Source organism: Kogia breviceps, chromosome 6 (assembly GCF_026419965.1).
Source record: "Kogia breviceps isolate mKogBre1 chromosome 6, mKogBre1 haplotype 1, whole genome shotgun sequence".
NCBI classification, from domain to species: Eukaryota; Metazoa; Chordata; class Mammalia; order Artiodactyla; family Physeteridae; genus Kogia; species Kogia breviceps.
In genome coordinates this window covers 85,545,549-85,562,671 of record NC_081315.1, presented here as the reverse complement: position 1 = coordinate 85,562,671, position 17,123 = coordinate 85,545,549, and the positions used below count along the sequence as shown (strand labels likewise).

Here is a 17,123-nt window from a genome sequence, read left to right as displayed (position 1 = left end):
CCACGCTCTAGAGCCCACGTGCCACAACTACTGCAGCCGTGAGCCTAGAGCCCGTGCTCCGCAACAAAGAGAAGCCACCGCAATGAGAAGCCCGAGCACCGCAACCAACAGTAGTCCCTGCTCTCCGCAACTAGAGAAAGCCCATGTGCAGCAAGGAAGTTAAATAGTTCTGACAGGATGTCTCCATGGGCCTATAATCTCTGTGCTGAGGAATGTAATGAAAAGTGTCAGAAGATCCTCTGGCCTCCCCATTCCCCACACCTTTGGAACTGCAGCAGAGACTCAGCTGCAACCACCCCCATCGTGGAGGGCGTGATTGGAGCTCTGAGGCCGAGGACACCCCTCCCTCCCTCCCCCACCCCACCCTACCGTGGCAGAAGGCTGGAAGCTGCACAGCCCCACCTGGGAGAGCTCTGGTATTTGGGAGGGAAGCAAGTGCAAGTGAGACCTGTGTGGAAAGGGAACGTTGCCTGCCATTCCAGTAAACAACGAATGTTGCCCATTAGCCATTGTCTCCCCCCAGTCCCCCCTGAAAGTGCACCCTGAGGGCCATGCAGAATGGAGAAAACCTGGAAACCCTCTGTGCTTTGAATACTGGCCCTAGATAGTTAAGATGCATATCTAAGGAATAATTTCAATGAGCTCAGACTTTTGCATCTTCCCATACAAGCGTTAAAATCAGTACCTTGAGATGTCTGTTTTTTGTGATTAGCAGTAATCTTTTGATGTTCAGCTACATGTTTTTTTTTCCAGCAAACTCCTACATATCCTGGTTCCCCCCCATCATCTTGTCGGAGAAGTTCCTCAGAGCTCTCTGAGAGGCTGTCTCCCGGGCTATAGTCCTCAGTAAGGTCCCTGAATAAAACTTAACTCACAACTTTAGGTTGTGCGTTTTTCTTCAGTCGACACCTGGCTGGTCTCAGACTCCTTGCGTCCACAATTTCTGTCCTAGGATGTTGAAAAGAAGGTTGGTCTGGTGCAGAGAAAGGAGACAGCCCAAGTGTGGCAGACCTACAACAAGCTGAGAGATGGGGAGACTGAGGCTACCTATACTTCTTCTCTTCTACTTCTCTGTGCTCTGGTTTCTTGTGGCTTTCATTTGGGGGAAGCACCACATTTAGAGGGTCTCTATCTGGAAAGCATTTTCCAGGCTGCCTCCCCCCAACATTAACTGCATCCTTCCCTCCTGTCTCCTCACATGCTTCAAGTGCTGAGGGAAGCTTCTCCCACCAGGACAGCCCACTAACATGCACCCTCATGGAATCTCCTTGCTTTCCTTCCAGCATTCTTATCAGTCTGTAATTACATATTAACTGAAATGATTACATATTAACTCATGTGATTATATGATATGCCTCTCATTAGACTTAGCTCTCATAGATCCTGGATATATATTGGTTTCTTCTTAAAACTGAAAGAGAGTAAATAAATGAATATGAAAAAGAAAGAAATAGAATACAAAGAAAATGCACAATTCATAGGTGCAGCCCAGTGAATTATTACAAAGTGAACACAACTGAGCAACTACTGCCCAGGTCAAGAAATAGGACAGGCCCAGCATCCCAGAAGGCACTCTCTTCCTGCCCAAAGTAACCACTCTCCTGACGCCCACAGATTAGTTTTGCCTCCTTTAAAAGTTTTAACTCCTAAGACTTCAAAAATAATTTAAAATTTACCCTTTAGCATGTACGGTTCTATGAGGCATGATAAATGTGTATTGTGTTTATCATAACCTCAGCCAAGATACAGAACAGTTCCATCATTCCCCAAATTCCCTTGTGCCCCTTGTAGGCAACTCTTCTCCCCATCCGCAGTTCTTAGAAACCATTGATCTGCTTTCTTTCCCTATATTTTTACCTATTCTAGAATTTCTTATATATGGAATGAGCCAATATTTCGCTCATTCAGCATAATGTTTGTGAGGCTCATCTATGATGTGTACAATAGTTCATTTTCACAGCTGTACGAATACACCACAATTTTTCTACATCATTGTATGAATATAATATAATGTATTTATCCCTGTATTGTTGATGGACATTTGGGTTGTTTCCAGTTTGGGGCTATTACAAATAATGCTGCTAGAGACATTCTTACGCATATCTTTTCATGCTCACTACATGCATCTCCTTTATGGCTTAGTGGTCCTACGGTCATGAAGATGAACTCCTTAGTTTCTAGAAGTTTCACTGCACCTTTCACACTTATCTACAATTAGCCTGGAATGCATATTTGTATAAGGTGTGATGTGAGGTAGGGGCTCAAGTTTCTTTTTACTTCTTCTTACATAGATATCCAGTTGACCTAGCACCATTAATTGAAAGTAAGTCCTTTCCCCTCGCTCTGCGGCGACACCTCTGAAAGAAATGAACTGTCCATACACGTGTAGATTTGTTTCTGGACTCTCCATTCTGTTTCACCATCTATTTGTCTTAATCCTCCCACTTTTTCTCATTTTTCTGGATTTTTCTCGGTTATTCTTGACTCTCAGAATTTCTACATAACTTTTAGGCTCCTTTCTGGGCTTACCCATGCTTGGATCCCAGCTCCTGACCCGGTGCCTGGCGCACAGTAGGAAATGAATGAATAGCTGTTGTATGAATGGGGTTGACCTCGGGGTCTTTCAGCACGCCCACTTCCACCCACACGCTTCTATCACGCTGCCCCCAGAGGCGCAACTGTGCACTGCAAGGAGGCTGCTCCCCGACGGAGCACGTCATTTTCCTCCCGGAAGCGGGTGGCTCCCGAGCCGGTTCTCTCCGCCCCGCCCACGCCCCTCCCCGCCCCGCCGGAAGGACGATCTCGCCACCTCTTGAACTTGGTGGTGGCAGCGCAGGGATGGCGGCGGGGACGGGGGCTCCGGGAGGCGGCGGCCCCGGCGTGGACGCCTGGCTGGATCAGGAGACGGCCCGGTGGCTGCGATGGGATAAGGTGAAGGGCGCCGAGGGGCCGGGAGCGCCTGGCAGAGGTGCAGGACCCCCTGCCCGCTCCCCGGGTGCCGCGCCGCCTTTCCTGCGGCGAGTGCCGGTCCAGGCGCTTCCTTCCTTCCCTTCCTTCCGCCCCGCGGGGCCGCGCTGGTCCCGCCGGAAGACCGAGGAGGAAGACGCGGCGGCGTCCAGGCCTCGTCGGTGTGGCTGGTTTGTGTCACATTTGAAGTTTGTCCGGGAAAGGTTGTCCCGGGACAAAATCAGCCATCCGGCGGGCGGGGACTGCAAGTTCGGGAGCGGGGCAGCGAGCGGGGTTGGTCTGAATGCGGCGGGGCTCAGGGGTCTTGTCTAATTGAGGCGAGCGCGCGTTCCTGCCACTCAGACCGCGGGCTCGTCCTCTGCAGTCCGCCGTGCATCCCCCACCGACCCCTATTTGTTCCCGCCTGTTCCTCAAACTCCCGGGTACTCGGCAGAGCATCATTCCCAGGCGCTGGGTTGCAAACGTGGATCCTTTCGGTTGGACCTGCTTGGCTTCAGGCATTTTTCTCAGGTCTCAGACTTTGCTGAGAAGAAGGGGGAACCCCTTGTACACAGCACCCTAGCTTTTCACTCTCAGATGTTGGAGCAAACAGAAGCAGGGACCGAGCTCCGGACATCACTCCCTGTCTCCTGTCTAACCTGAGTCTCTCGTTTCCTACTTGTTACGTCGTGCACGCTGTTTGTATTCCCGGAAAGTTCCTCTCAGCTCTCTTCTGCTGAACTTGTTTCTCATGTCGTTACTTATGTTTCAGGTCTGAACTTAAATGTGGCTTATGTAGAGAGGGCTTCCCTGGCTTCCAAGAGTAAATTATTTCTCTCTAATGCTCTCTCTAAACAGACTGTGCTTTTCCCTCATAGCTCTTAGAGATTGGCCAAAACCAAAAACACTTGCTGTGGGTTTATTTGCTACTGGGCCCCAGCGAATCATATAGCCGGTGCTGCTGACGAACTTCCATGGTCCATAGTCCTGCACAGTGCACTACTGTGCACTGAAATAATAGAGACCTGAAATATATGAGTCAGTGAGAAAGATTACAAGCCCTTTCTGCAGGGGCCAGGCCTTCCTCTTCACCCTCGGGCCCCCCACTTTACATGAAATGCCAGCACATCCTGTTTCTGGATGCTATTGGCAACTCCTTGGGTGGTTTTTCTTTGTAATTCCTGTGAACTCTTTAGGGGAGGAAAAGGTCTCCATTTCTGATAACTCACTAACTGGCAGTGAGTAGAAATCTTTTGAAGCCATAGTTGGTAATGAATTAGTTTCATAAAACTTTCCCTTTGAAGAAATAAAAACCCAATTTCCACAAAATGTTGTATCTTTGTATACAGAGAGAGTACCTCACTGGATAGAGGTGAGGGGGTGTTGGCCTTTTCATCTTTTTGCTACCACTTCTCTTGTTCTCTCCTCTCTTAATTTTTCCTTTGGCTTGCAACAGGCACCCAGAGGGAACTTCCTGCCAGCTAAAAGCATTGCAGCCCTGTGGTCTGATTGCCCCAAGGGTGGCGGGGCACCAGCAGGTACCCTCTGAGCATTTCCACTGTGCCTCCATCCCTCTTCCTCTGGATGCTGACAAATGTGTCACTGCCACATATGACTCTGATCTCTGCTGACTCTTGATTTTTTTGTTCTTATCTTTCTGCCTCCTTTGGTTTCTCTCAAGCTATTCAGTCTTTTATAGATATCAAAGGCCAATTAGGATTTTCCAAATCTACACTGTGAATGGAAGAATCACTGGATATTGGGTGTGACCTTGAAATCTCTGTTTTCTCATGCACTCAGCAAGTATTTATTGAACCTCTTTTACATTGCAGATCTGAGCCCTAACTTGCAGGCACCTAACAATCTGATAGGTCAAATTGTGCTCTGTGGTCAGTGGCTATTGCTTGTAACCAAAAAGGTGGGCTTTTACTTGTTTCCTCTTGAATCTGGAACAATCTGAAAATGTGAGCTTAATTCCCAAAGGCAGCATTTTATTGCAGTAGCATTTCAAAGTTTAATTCTGTGGCCATGTTTTGCCTGCATGGTCATTCACTGAGGTGATTACTGTAAGATAGAATATAAAGTACTTACTCTTTGTTACCCTAAATTCTTAATTTAAAAGGTTGATATGGAATTAATGTAATTGTCATTTTTCTCCATGCTTAACATTTTCTGCAACTCTTGCACAAAAAAAGGGCAATTTAAAATGAACTTAAATGATTCATGTGAGTGTCTGTTTGAAGCAGTTAATGTAATATGAAAGGTACTAAGTTAATGCTTACACATACAGTTTAAGCAGGACACTTAATGTCTGAGGCTTCCCCATCTATAAAATGGGGTTTTTGTTATTTGCCTGCTTCTTATAGTCATTGCAAGATTCAAATTTGTCCAGGTATGTGAAAGTATTGTACCACTTATAAAACACTACCAAAGTAAGGTTTTGATTTAAATTATATACACGATCACTTTGGGAAAATTTGAAGACATTAGGGAAGAAAATGAACATTTGATTATTACTAGGTGCCAGATAGAAAAAGGTGTTTTACATTAATTTAATGTAAACCACCTTGTAAGGAAGGTTATAGATTGTTCCCATTTTAGAGATGAGGAAACTGAGGATTCAAGAAGCTAAATAATCTGCCCAACAGTACAGAGTTGGTGAGTGGTGGTGTTGCTGAGATTCCATTCTGAGTGTTAGATCCCCAAACCTGTATGTTCATTCCATTTCTCCAAAAGTGCTTTTCTTTCCTTTGTAGGAAAGAAAATAATACTTACATTATAGAGGAAAAACTATTTCCTTTTACTCACAATACTTCTGACACCAAATGCGTGAGTTTTTCACACCATGCTAGCTTCCATTTCTCTGTGGACACCAACTGGGTGTCCAACAATTTAACTCAGTACAGAGTTAGCACAGACCCTCCAGCCTCAGGGCTTAGTCCCACAATATTGTCCCCACTTCAGATAACTGCAGAAGTCCCAGGTTGTCACCTCTACTTCTGACCAACCAGTGATAAACCAGGGGTCTCGTGACCCCCTTTTTGGGTTTGGTAATTGGAGGACAGCTCACAGAACTCAGAAGACACTGTACTTACTATTACCAATTTTATTATGAAGGACACAACTCAAGAACAGCCAATTGGAAGAGATCCATAGGGCAAAGTATGGTGGGAAGGAGTGCAGAGCTTCAGTGCCCCTACATAGGCATGCTTGATTAAATGATTGGTGATTGAACTTAATCTCCAGCACCTCCCCTTCTTGGAAGTCAGGGGGTGGGGCTGAAAGTTCCAACCATCTAATCACTTGGTTGGTTCCCAAGAGTCACCTCAGTAGGATAAACTCAGGTATGGATGAAATGGGTTTGTTATGAATAACAAAAGATTCTCCTTTCATCCTAATCATTCAGGAAATTTCAAGGGTTTTATGACCTCTTTGCCAGGAACTAGGAACAAAAACGAAATAAAAACTTATTACATCACAATATCATGCATTATAATTTTTAAAAGACCAACTTCATATTTCAAATTTTAAAAGCATCAGAAAATTGAAAAGCCTATACGTGTATATGTATGCATATATATATATGCTTTTCAAATACATACATATACATATAATATATATATATTTTTTCTCCTGTAGGTTAGAGTTATTGTGAGGTTTTTTTTTTTATATTCCTTATTTTTCATTACATTATTCACCTGGCTATACCTGGTATGTACATTTCTGTTTTGCAGAATCCATTAACTTTGGAGTCAGTGAAACAACTAATTGCAGAAGGTAATAAAGAAGAACTACAAAAATGTTTTGGGGCTCGAATGGAGTTTGGGACAGCTGGCCTCCGAGGTGCTATGGGAGCAGGAATTTCTCGTATGAATGACTTGACCATCCTTCAGACTACACAGGTGCCACGTTTTTATATTTCTTAGTTATTCTTAACATAGTCACAGTGCTAAAAGATAAACTGAAGCATATTAAAAAGTTTAGAGTTTATTTGAGCAAAAATCTGTTTGAATCAGGCAATTCTAAACTGGTTAGGAGCTGCTGGGGAGAAAAAATTTTTCCTCTACACTTACAGATTCTTTGGCTGGTCTGTTAATTAAAGTGGCATAAGACAGATTAACAGGAGAAAACAAATTTAATTACATACGTATGGGAGCCCCATAAAGACAATGAGACCCAAGGGCAGGTTTAGCAGTTGAGGCTTCAAAGTGGAGAATGACAATAGAAGGACTTTTCAAATATATATGTATATTTATATATACACACATATATGCATATGTGTGTGTGTATATATATATGTTTTTATAGCTATATTTTTCACAGGGCAGTAGAAGAGCAGATGTTTGCTAGTTAATGTTTGCCTGCCATACAGATAGCTCTTTCAGATTAAAAGTTATCTCTGATAATAGTTACCTTTCGGACTTCCCTGGTGGCGCAGTGGTTGAGAATCAGCCTGCCAATGCAGGGGACACGGGTTCGTTCCCTGGCCCGGGAAGATCCCACATGCCGCAGAGCAACCAAGCCCGTGCACCGCAACTACTGAGCCTGTACTGTAGAGCCCATGAGCCACAACTACTGAGCCTTCGCACCACAACTACTGAAGCCCACATGCCCTAGAGCCTGCACCCTGCAACTACTGAGCCCTTGCACTGCAACTACTGAAGCTTGTGTGCTCTAGGGCCCGTGTGCCACAACTACTGAGCCTGCGTGCTGCAACTACTGAAGCCCACGTGCCTAGAGCCTGTGCTCTGCGATGAGAGGAGCCACCACAATGAGAAGCCCACGCACCACAGCAAAGAGTAGCCCCCGCTCGCCACAACTAGAGAAAGCCCATGCGCAGCAACCAAGACCCAACACAGCCAAAAATAAAAAATAAATTTAAAAAAAAAAAGTTCCCTTTCTGGGTCAGACTCCATATCTAAATTCTTCTAGGTAGTTAAGGAAGAGGTGAAGGTTTTTCTTCAATCTGCTGGGTCTTGATTGCCTTCATTTCAAAATGATTCACATGCCAGAGTGACATGTGTTGGGGTCGCATATTCTGCTCCCCCTCAGAGCGCTCCACTAACAAGAACTAGGGGAAAGACTTACAGAGAAGAGGCAGAAGCAAAGCAAGGAAATTAATAGATTGGCTACAGCTCAAGCAGGTACCATATTTGGGAAAGCCTTGCTGGCTGTTTGTGATTGGCTGTCCTTAAGTTGCGATTTCTTAACCTTGAGGTTTTTACAGGGTTAGGTTTTGGCTTGCTTAGTAGGCTCCTAAGGCATTAAAGCCATCTCAGCCCAATGGCCTCCTTGTTTAATTAATTTAACTCCAGGCTCCTTTTGTATTTGACAGACCCAATTTGTTTTAATTATGGATGAGTCTTGTGGGTTTGCCTAGGCACAGGGAATCACACGTTAACTCCATAAAGTTAGGCTTGCACAGTCAGCTGAAGCAGTACCTTTTCAAACTCATGCAGCAATTCATTCATTCGTTCATTTATTCATTCAACAGAGATTTATTGGGTGCCAGGCATCAGGGATTTAATAGTGACTGAAAGAGACAGATTTCCTCGTGGAGCTTTCATTCCAGTGCCAATCCACCAACTAAGCTGACCGACTCCTGTGTTCTTATAATGTTATGGTTGTACAGATGCAAGCATTGAAAAGCTTTTCTAACTGCCAGAATAACCAAGAGTTATTAGTTCTATTCAGTTTTAATTTACAGCATAGGTGGAAATTATTGCTGAGTTCCCTTGCCTTCATTTGTGAATTTTACTCTTAGAGTCCAGACCCAACTTTTAGGAATAAAGATGAAGCCTTTGATGAAACAGCTGATGCTGAGTGTCGAGAGTTCTGTTTATGAGGGAGATGAAGTGGAACAGATTGTTGTGTTTCTTCAACTGCTTAGACTTGTTAAAATTGAAGATCACTTTAATTCCAGGAAAGAAGACGTTGGGAAAATTGACTACTGGTGATTACGTGTACTTTACGTGTACCTCCCAACATAAAGGCAGAGTTGGGCATGTTCTGGCAAAACCCTAAGAAGGAACTCTTGCATAAGGGTACAGAGTTGCCATGGGAACACATTACTGTTAAGCAGTAGGGCTCCCTAGATCTTTTTGGAGGGAAGGCTTAGAATAAAGTGAGCCTGGGAATCCTGTTCTAGTTTATGGATAACATGGGATCATGTTGATGGATAAGGTTGCCCTCTGCTCTGGTCACTAGGGCATACAACAAATCACGCAAAACATAGCAGTCTTAAACAACAACATTTATTTTGCTCACAGATCTGTAATGTGGGTGGAGCTCAATGGGGACAGCTCATCTCTGCTGCATTTGGCAATCACGTGGGCCAGCTTGGAGCCTGGAGTCATCTGAAAACTCCATGCTTGCTGGTCTCTGGTGCGAACTCTCGTCCTATTGGTGCCCCCAAATTCATCTGGTTGTATTTAAGAAGTAGATGCATGTGAGTCAAGAACAACCCACTAGGAAACAGGATAGAGACTAGAGGGAAATTTTTGTATTGTTTGTCTCATCGACAGAGGTTATAGTTTCCTTTTAGGTTACTTAACTGAGCCATTATACATCAGTGATAGAGAACTCATTGTCTTCTGAATTAGCCATTCTGTCTTTAGATCGTTCTCATTAAAGAATGGTTTCTTTATTTTGAGCCAAATCTATCTTTCTGTAGCTTTTACATATTGGTCATAGTTTGACCTTTTGAAAGTATATAAAGTTTGTTTCTTACGCTCTATAATATTTCCATCCCTCAGTGAGTCTCTTCTCAGGAAAAAGCATGCCCTCTTCCCTTAGCCATGCTCTCAGGTCCTCAGCCTCAGCAGGCCCCAGAGTTTTTTAGAGCAGTTTGAAGATGATAGGGATTTTAGACTAAGGCTGAATGTTTTTTTGCCCCCCTTGAACACACACACAGGGGTCGACCTGGGCCAGGGAGAGAGTGCTGTCACTGTTGTAAGCCTTAGAGTGTGAGCATCTGTGTGCCCTCGGGGGACCCCACAAAACCAGTACACATGTGTTCTTATTACCTCGTATCCCTCAACCTCAGAAGATATGCCCAATGCAATATTTTTGCACAAGAAAAACTGAAGGCTTTCTAAATTGGCATCATTCTGGCAACAAAGCTGTGAAGTATTGCCCTACCAAAAATAAGAGTTACAATTACTTTTTATAAGACTTCCTTTAATCAAAGTGAAATAAGTAGTATGAACCATCATTATAACCCAATCAACCAGAGTTCTTTTTGTTCTGTAATAAAACCTATTTTGTCCAGTAATCTAAACCTCTTGAATTCAAAGTTCAATGTTTTCTAATCTTCCATATTTCAGACTGATGTGATGTTATTGCACCCACTAAGGTACAGGAATTGTGTGTTCCACCATTTCTAGGCAGGTGGGAATAGCCCAAACTCCGCACAATTTTAATTTGTATAATGGTGGACTGATAGAGCCTCCTTAAGGCCTACCTGCTTGAAAACAATATCACAAGCAGAACAAGTTTAGATCAGTTAACTGTCGAAATCTTAACTGTTGAATTTCTTTTACCTACTGATGTACAGGGCAGGTGGAAATGTCTGAAACACCTCCCTGTCCTCAGACATTTTAGGCTAGTGTAAAATGAATACAGGCTTTGAAGAAAAATGACAGTAAAAATAATGCTCATAACAGCAAACACATAGTGCTTCCTTGGTGTCGGATTCTCAGCACTTGGCATGTTTTAACTCATTTAGCCCTCATACAGCCCTTTGAAGTAGGTACTATTGTTATTTCCATTTTACAGAAGAGGAAACTGAGGCACTCAGAGATTGAGGAACTTGTCATTTGCTTGTAGGTGGGCGTAGAGTACAAGCCCACAGTCTGTGTGCTTTTAACCCAGCACTGAACCACCTCTAACCAGACCCAGGCACAAATCTAGGCTCTGCTATTCATGTATCTGAAACTGGGCAAGTCACCGAGCCTCTCTGAGTTCTAGCTTTTCCATCTGTAAAATGAGGTTTCTTGGCCAAGTTGATCTGGGATTAGTGATAATAAATACTAAGTGTCCAACACATTATCTGATACAGATAGAAAATAAATACAGCTGTTATTTTCCTATTGTTCAGTATATATATAATATATATATAGTGTTTGTGTTAAAACATATAGTATACTCTTTGAATCCATGGGGTATTTTTTAGGGATTTTGTAGATACCTGGAAAAACAATTCAGTGACCTTAAGCAAAGAGGTGTTGTGATCAGCTATGATGCTCGAGCCCATCCAGCAAGTGGAGGCAGCAGCAGAAGGTATGTAAAGATATTTCGGAAACTATTTTTTTGTAGTGTATTTTGTAGTTTTAGGTGTAATCACCATTTCAATATGTTGACTTTAAATACGTTTGTCAGCTACATTGCTTAACTATAAAACTGATGGGTAGATTCTATTGCAACCCTAAGAATTCTGGTTTTATGTTTGGATTAAGAAGATAAAATTATTTAGACAATTTTAGAACTTATTACCTATCTAAGGTAATTTTTTTAACTGGCAATATTATTTCTCCCTCTCACTTTCTTCCTTTTATGTAAATTCTTTTTCTTCCACTATTTATAAGCCTCATGAGCTCCTTCCCATTCTTAAATGCCCATTGCAAGCTGCATTCTTGTAACATTCCCAAACCAATGAGACTGGCTTATGTAGCTGTAGGCAGATGATGATGGTGGTGGTGATGGTGATAGAATCATTTGAGTGCTGAATGTGAGTTAGGCACCTAGGTATTCACTCATTTAGCCCTCACCAAACCTGTAAAGTATGTACTTTTATCTCTTTGCTCTAATATCATAAAGTGAGAGAAGGCAACACAATTTAAACATAAAGAGGCTGACACCAGGGGTCATCAAACTGTTTCTCTAAAGGGCCAATAGTAAATATCTTATACACTGTGGGCTGTACAGTCTCTGTCACAACCACTCAACTCTGCCATGTAGCATAAAAACAGCCATGAACAATTGATGACTGAATGGGCATGGCAGTGTTCCAGTAAAACTTTATTTATAAAATGGGCTGGAGTTTGCCAGTCACTGCTCTTAATCACATTATATGACCCTCTTTTTTACTTGAACACTTCCTCTATTATGTTGAATTTTTTTAATCTTTCCAGAGTGTAAGTATTAGTAGTTTCTTAGATTGGAAGAACATACCAATGTTTAATATTAATGAAAAATCTCATAACTTTACAGTGTTGGATGAATTCGTAGAGTCCTAATCTTTGCTTCTCAGTAGCTTCTAGTCTAAGAGAGAAACATTAATGGGAACAAATGTGTGGCTGTGAGGAAGGGAGCATGGCCAGGGCAAAATACCAGATGACATCAGCTCCTAGGTTGAACTCAGGGTGATATAAAATATTGGGTCTTCAGCTGCAGACTCAGAAATGTGATTTTTGTCAGTAAAGCAAGAGAGAAGCTGTATCTCTCAAGGACTGATGCTTATGAACTACATTCACAAGAGAGTAATGTAGTATAAAACCTCAGCATATCAGTTTGTCAATTTCAGTTAGTGAATTTACAGTGAGAATTACATCATAAGCATGCTTTACCAGCAGGTCAGACCCTCCGGTCACAGCATGCACAGTGCGTATATGTGGCTAACTGCCTGTTCAGCTTCTCAAATTTCTTCTCCTTAGGCTAACTACCCTGCTTCAGGTTGACACATCTTTCATAAATGTTAACATTGTCAATTAAGGTGCAGCTGTTTCTTGCTTTGGCCTTGGGGCCATATCAGTTCCTTAAAGTGACCGATATTACTGGTTCGATTTGTTTATGGTTCAAGTCTCAGAGTTTGATAGAATGGGATGGAGTGGAGTTCAGGGTCGCTGTCTGTCACCTACAGCAAGCAAGATATTTAGAGGTTGTAACAATTACTCACCAGTGTATGGTAAAACAGTCATGATGAGGAAATGGACATTTTCTTTTTTTTTTTTACTTATTTATTTATTTTTGGCTGTGGTGGGTCTTCGTTGCTGTGTGCAGCCTTTCTCTAGTTGTGGCGAGCGGGGGCTACTCTTCGTTGCGGTGCACAGGCTTCTCGTTGCGGTGGTTTCTCTTATTGCGGAGCACGGGCTCTAGGCACACGGGCTTCCGTAGTTGTGGCTCACGGGCTCTAGAGCACAGGCTATAGTTGTGGCTCGCAGGCTCTAGTGCACAGGCTCAGTAGTTGTGGCGCACGGGCTTAGTTGCTCTGTGGCATGTGGGATCTTCCCGGACCAAGGCTTGAACCCGTGTCCCTTGTATTTGCAGGCTGATTCTTAACCACTGCGCCACCAGGGAAGCCCGACATTTTCTTAAAGAGTCAGGAACTATTGCAGTCTCAGAATTTTACCTAAGGAAATGTTGATTAGTTCTTTAATCTTAAGTTTTAAATATCTGGTGGGAAACATAAGCAATAACTGTTAAGTATATGCAAAGAACACACTGAATCTTTTTTTGTGCACATTTGTAACTTAATTCATATATATCATGTATATATCGTAGGTATGTTGAGTGTCTCCTTTGCCAGCTTTAAGAAAGCACCTTTAAAGTCAGCCTGAACACATGCTACACATTTCATGAGGGTAAAAGTGATTCAGTACCTTTTAGTGAATACAGTGTGGATTTAATTCAGATTTTTAGTTAAGTTGTTTTTGCTAAATTTTGTTATTTTTATGACTTACCCCTATGTAGAGGTATTTTTTAATTGTCAAAATCATTTTCGTATTACTATTGATCCTAGGAATTTTAACGCTTGAGTTGTTAAAGATCTCCTCTTTTTGCCCCAGCCAGCTCCCAAAATAGTGTTCCATGAAGTTAGTGCTCAAGAACTATTTGGGAGAATGATCAAATATTTTGTTTGTTTAATCCTGTAATAGTGTGGTGTTGTTCATTGGAAGTAAATTGCTCAATTATTGTGATGAAGTACTTTACTCCATGCATGAAGAAAGACCCAGTGCCATGTTGTGTGTCCTGCCCTAAGCCAGGTGCTGTGGAAATTGAGAAGTTTGTCAAAGTGTCAAAGATTTAAGTCTTCTTCTAAGGGCTGAATGGAGCCAAGATGTATATATGTCATATACATGTCATATGCATATATGTGTTACACATATATCACACACACACATGCCAACGTGCCATATGTTTTGTAGAGGACAACATCGAATCAAATACGAGTCTTCATGGCATATACTGCATAGTGACAGCTTTAGACTTGGGTTTCTCCGTCCCTGCACTGTTGCCAAGTGACTTGGTACCGGGCCAGATAACTCTTTGCTGTGGGCAGCGCCCTGTGCATTGTGGAATGATTAACAGCATCCCTGGCCTCCTTCCACTAGCTGCCACTAGCGCTCTACCCTGATGACAACCAAAAATGTCTCCAGACGATTCAGATGTCCCATGGGGGCAGCATCGCCCTCCGCTGAGACCCCCTGAGATGGAAGAGAGCTGAGAGACTTGGGTGCAGGCCTGGGTCAGCCGCTGAGTGGCTCGTGGACATGGGACAAGTCATATGTCCTCTCTTGGCTTTAGTCCCATTTCTGTAAAACAAAGGGGTGGAGTGAGATGACTCCTAAGGTTCCTCCAGCCTTAATGTTCTCTGCCAGCGGAAGTATAATAAACGTTTTCTTCGACCTGGCTGCCGTTCTCAGTCTAAAGAAATGGTTGGACCTTCATTTCCTTCTTTACTGTCACCCACGGTCCTGATGGCTCTACATTCCTTTTCTCCCCCATCACTCTGCATTTCCAGATTCGCCCGACTTGCTGCAACTACGTTTATCAGCCAGGGGATTCCTGTGTACCTCTTCTCTGATATAACCCCAACCCCCTTTGTGGTAAGTAACTCTTTCCTCTTGTAATTTCCTATCATGGAATCAGAGATGGGACATGGCTGAGTTTTACAGTCTTCCAGTGCTCTTGGGATTCAGGTGTTTGAAAGATAGAAGGGCTCCTTGCCTTTTATCAGGAATTCTCCATCCTCTCCAGGAATGTTCCTCCCACATCCTACTAATATTCTCTGGTATTCAACTTTTGATTCATCGGAATTAATTTTTTTTAATGCAATTTTTCTTTTACTTGCATTCGAAGGATATTTTAGCTAGTTAGCAAAATGTCTTTTGTTTTTTTGTCTGTCTGTTTGCTTTTTAATTTGGTTTGTATTCTTTTTTCCCAGCTATCACAATTAGGAAACTTCTTGGGTCTAAATCTGAATTCAACTCAAACCATGTCTTATCATGAAAATTTTTGACAAGTTGGTGCACCAACTTTTTATATAAATGTTTCATTCTAAATCCTATTCATGGCCAGTATAAGAAGCATACTTGGCATGTTTTATTAAGATTTTTATCAAATTCTTATTGTAGCAGAATCTAAGGAAAAGGACAATAGGGACTGTGACAGCTGTTGCTTTTAAGTAGATAGAACTGTTAAAGAGTGGAGCCAGATGCTAAGCATAAATGTTTTTAGATACTAAACCAAAAACATGGTTTGAATGCAGTTAGTTCCATCAAGTAGAAATGAGAGTGTGTAAAAAAAAAGTAAGCTCCACTAGCTTTGTGTTTACTGTCTCTAGTGCACTGACAGGTAGGCGCAGCACCTCCTAGATTGTAAATATCCCAGTTGGCACTCAATGTCACATCCAGATGTGGTTCAAGTTTTATTGTTTGATGGAAAAATTGCAATGTGTTCAAGCATCATTGGTCTTCTGTACTATGTAAGTGTTGATAGCTATTACTTTTATATCAGACATGAATTAAATGAGTGTCTCATGGTCATTTACCCACGTAGTGGAGTGATTCTCCCTTTTTCTTCGCTCCAGGAAACCTGGGGAATGTAAGATAACTCGTAGTGGGGACAAGTGACCACAGTGATTCTTGGTGGGAGGGTGGAAGCGGACAGGCAGGTAGAATCTCAGGATGCCCGTGTAGAGTAAATCTCACGTGCAGCCACGGGGCGCATAAGCCTACCCTCTCCCCGTTTGGGGAAGTAGTCTTGTAGAGATGTGAGCTAAGTAGAGATGCAGGGGAGGGATAATCAGACCTGGAGTGGGAGATAAATGACAAGCTGTGAGAGCTCTCTCCATTTCTCCCACATTTTCCTCAACCTTTTCCTTAAAAGCAAATCAGGGGAAGAAGAGCAGAGGAAGCAGTTGGAGGAAATAAACTGAATCCATAAGCTGCTGTCCCGAGCAGAAAGCTTAAAAGCATGTGCAGTGGAGAATCAGACCGTCACATTGTTTGGAGAGTTTTCTAGCTCTACCAAGGAGAAGAGAGCATAAGAAGACATCTAGGGGGCTTCCCTGGTGGCGCAGTGGTTGAGAATCCGCCTGCCGATGCAGGAGACACGGGTTCGTGCCCTGGTCCGGGAAGATCCCACATGCCGCGGAGGAACTAAGCCCGTGAGCCATGGCCGCTGGGCCTGCGCGTCCGGAGCCTGTGCTCCGCAACGGGAGAGGCCACAACAGTGAGAGGCCCGCATACCGCAAAAAAAAAAAAAAAAAAAGAAGACATCTAGGAAAATACTCACCTTTCTTATTTGAATTTTGAGCAGTGAGTTAGTTCTAAAGGCGGTCAGAGTGTACTGCTTGGATGTGGCACAAAAATATTGTATGACACAATATGATGTTTATTAAAAGGGAACACGGTACAATATGTGATAGACATTTTAAGTATATCTAATTTTTTGTTTAAAACTGTTCTCCTTTCCTACTATATCACAGCCCTACACGGTATCACATTTGAAACTTTGTGCTGGAATCATGATAACTGCCTCTCACAATCCAAAGCAGGATAATGGTTACAAGGTATTTTTATTTTTCTCTCCACATTTATGTCCTTCTATATGAATCCTATGGCTTTATGGTTTGGGAGCATAGGGAATGGATGAACTGTAAACCATCTGGATATGTTCCTGCATTCTCCAGGTCTATTGGGATAACGGGGCTCAGATCATCTCCCCTCATGATAAAGGGATTTCCCAGGCTATTGAAGAAAATCTAGAGCCATGGCCTCAAGCTTGGGACGATTCTGTAATCAATGGCAGTCCACTCTTTCATGACCCAAGTGCTTCCATCAATAAGGACTACTTTGAAGACCTTAAAAAATACTGTTTTCACAGGTAAATGGATTTAGCCAAATTCTGTTTTCATTAAATTTTCTCCTCAGTTGGTACATATACTGTAGCTGCAT

The 17,123-nt window shown here is 42.8% G+C and overlaps 1 protein-coding gene across 1 annotated transcript in view; it reads left to right on the top strand.

The window, feature by feature from the left end:
* Positions 1 to 2,772: 2,772 nt before the first annotated feature.
* Positions 2,773 to 17,123, top strand: part of PGM2 (phosphoglucomutase 2) — a 35,841-nt gene continuing 21,490 nt past the window's right edge. The window contains exons 1-6 of the mRNA XM_059067616.2: positions 2,773 to 2,931; positions 6,681 to 6,848; positions 11,120 to 11,226; positions 14,687 to 14,771; positions 16,655 to 16,738; positions 16,859 to 17,052. Of these exons, the coding sequence (XP_058923599.1) occupies positions 2,839 to 2,931; positions 6,681 to 6,848; positions 11,120 to 11,226; positions 14,687 to 14,771; positions 16,655 to 16,738; positions 16,859 to 17,052 (731 nt within the window). The 5' untranslated portion in view covers positions 2,773 to 2,838. The remainder of the gene's footprint in view (positions 2,932 to 6,680; positions 6,849 to 11,119; positions 11,227 to 14,686; positions 14,772 to 16,654; positions 16,739 to 16,858; positions 17,053 to 17,123) is intronic.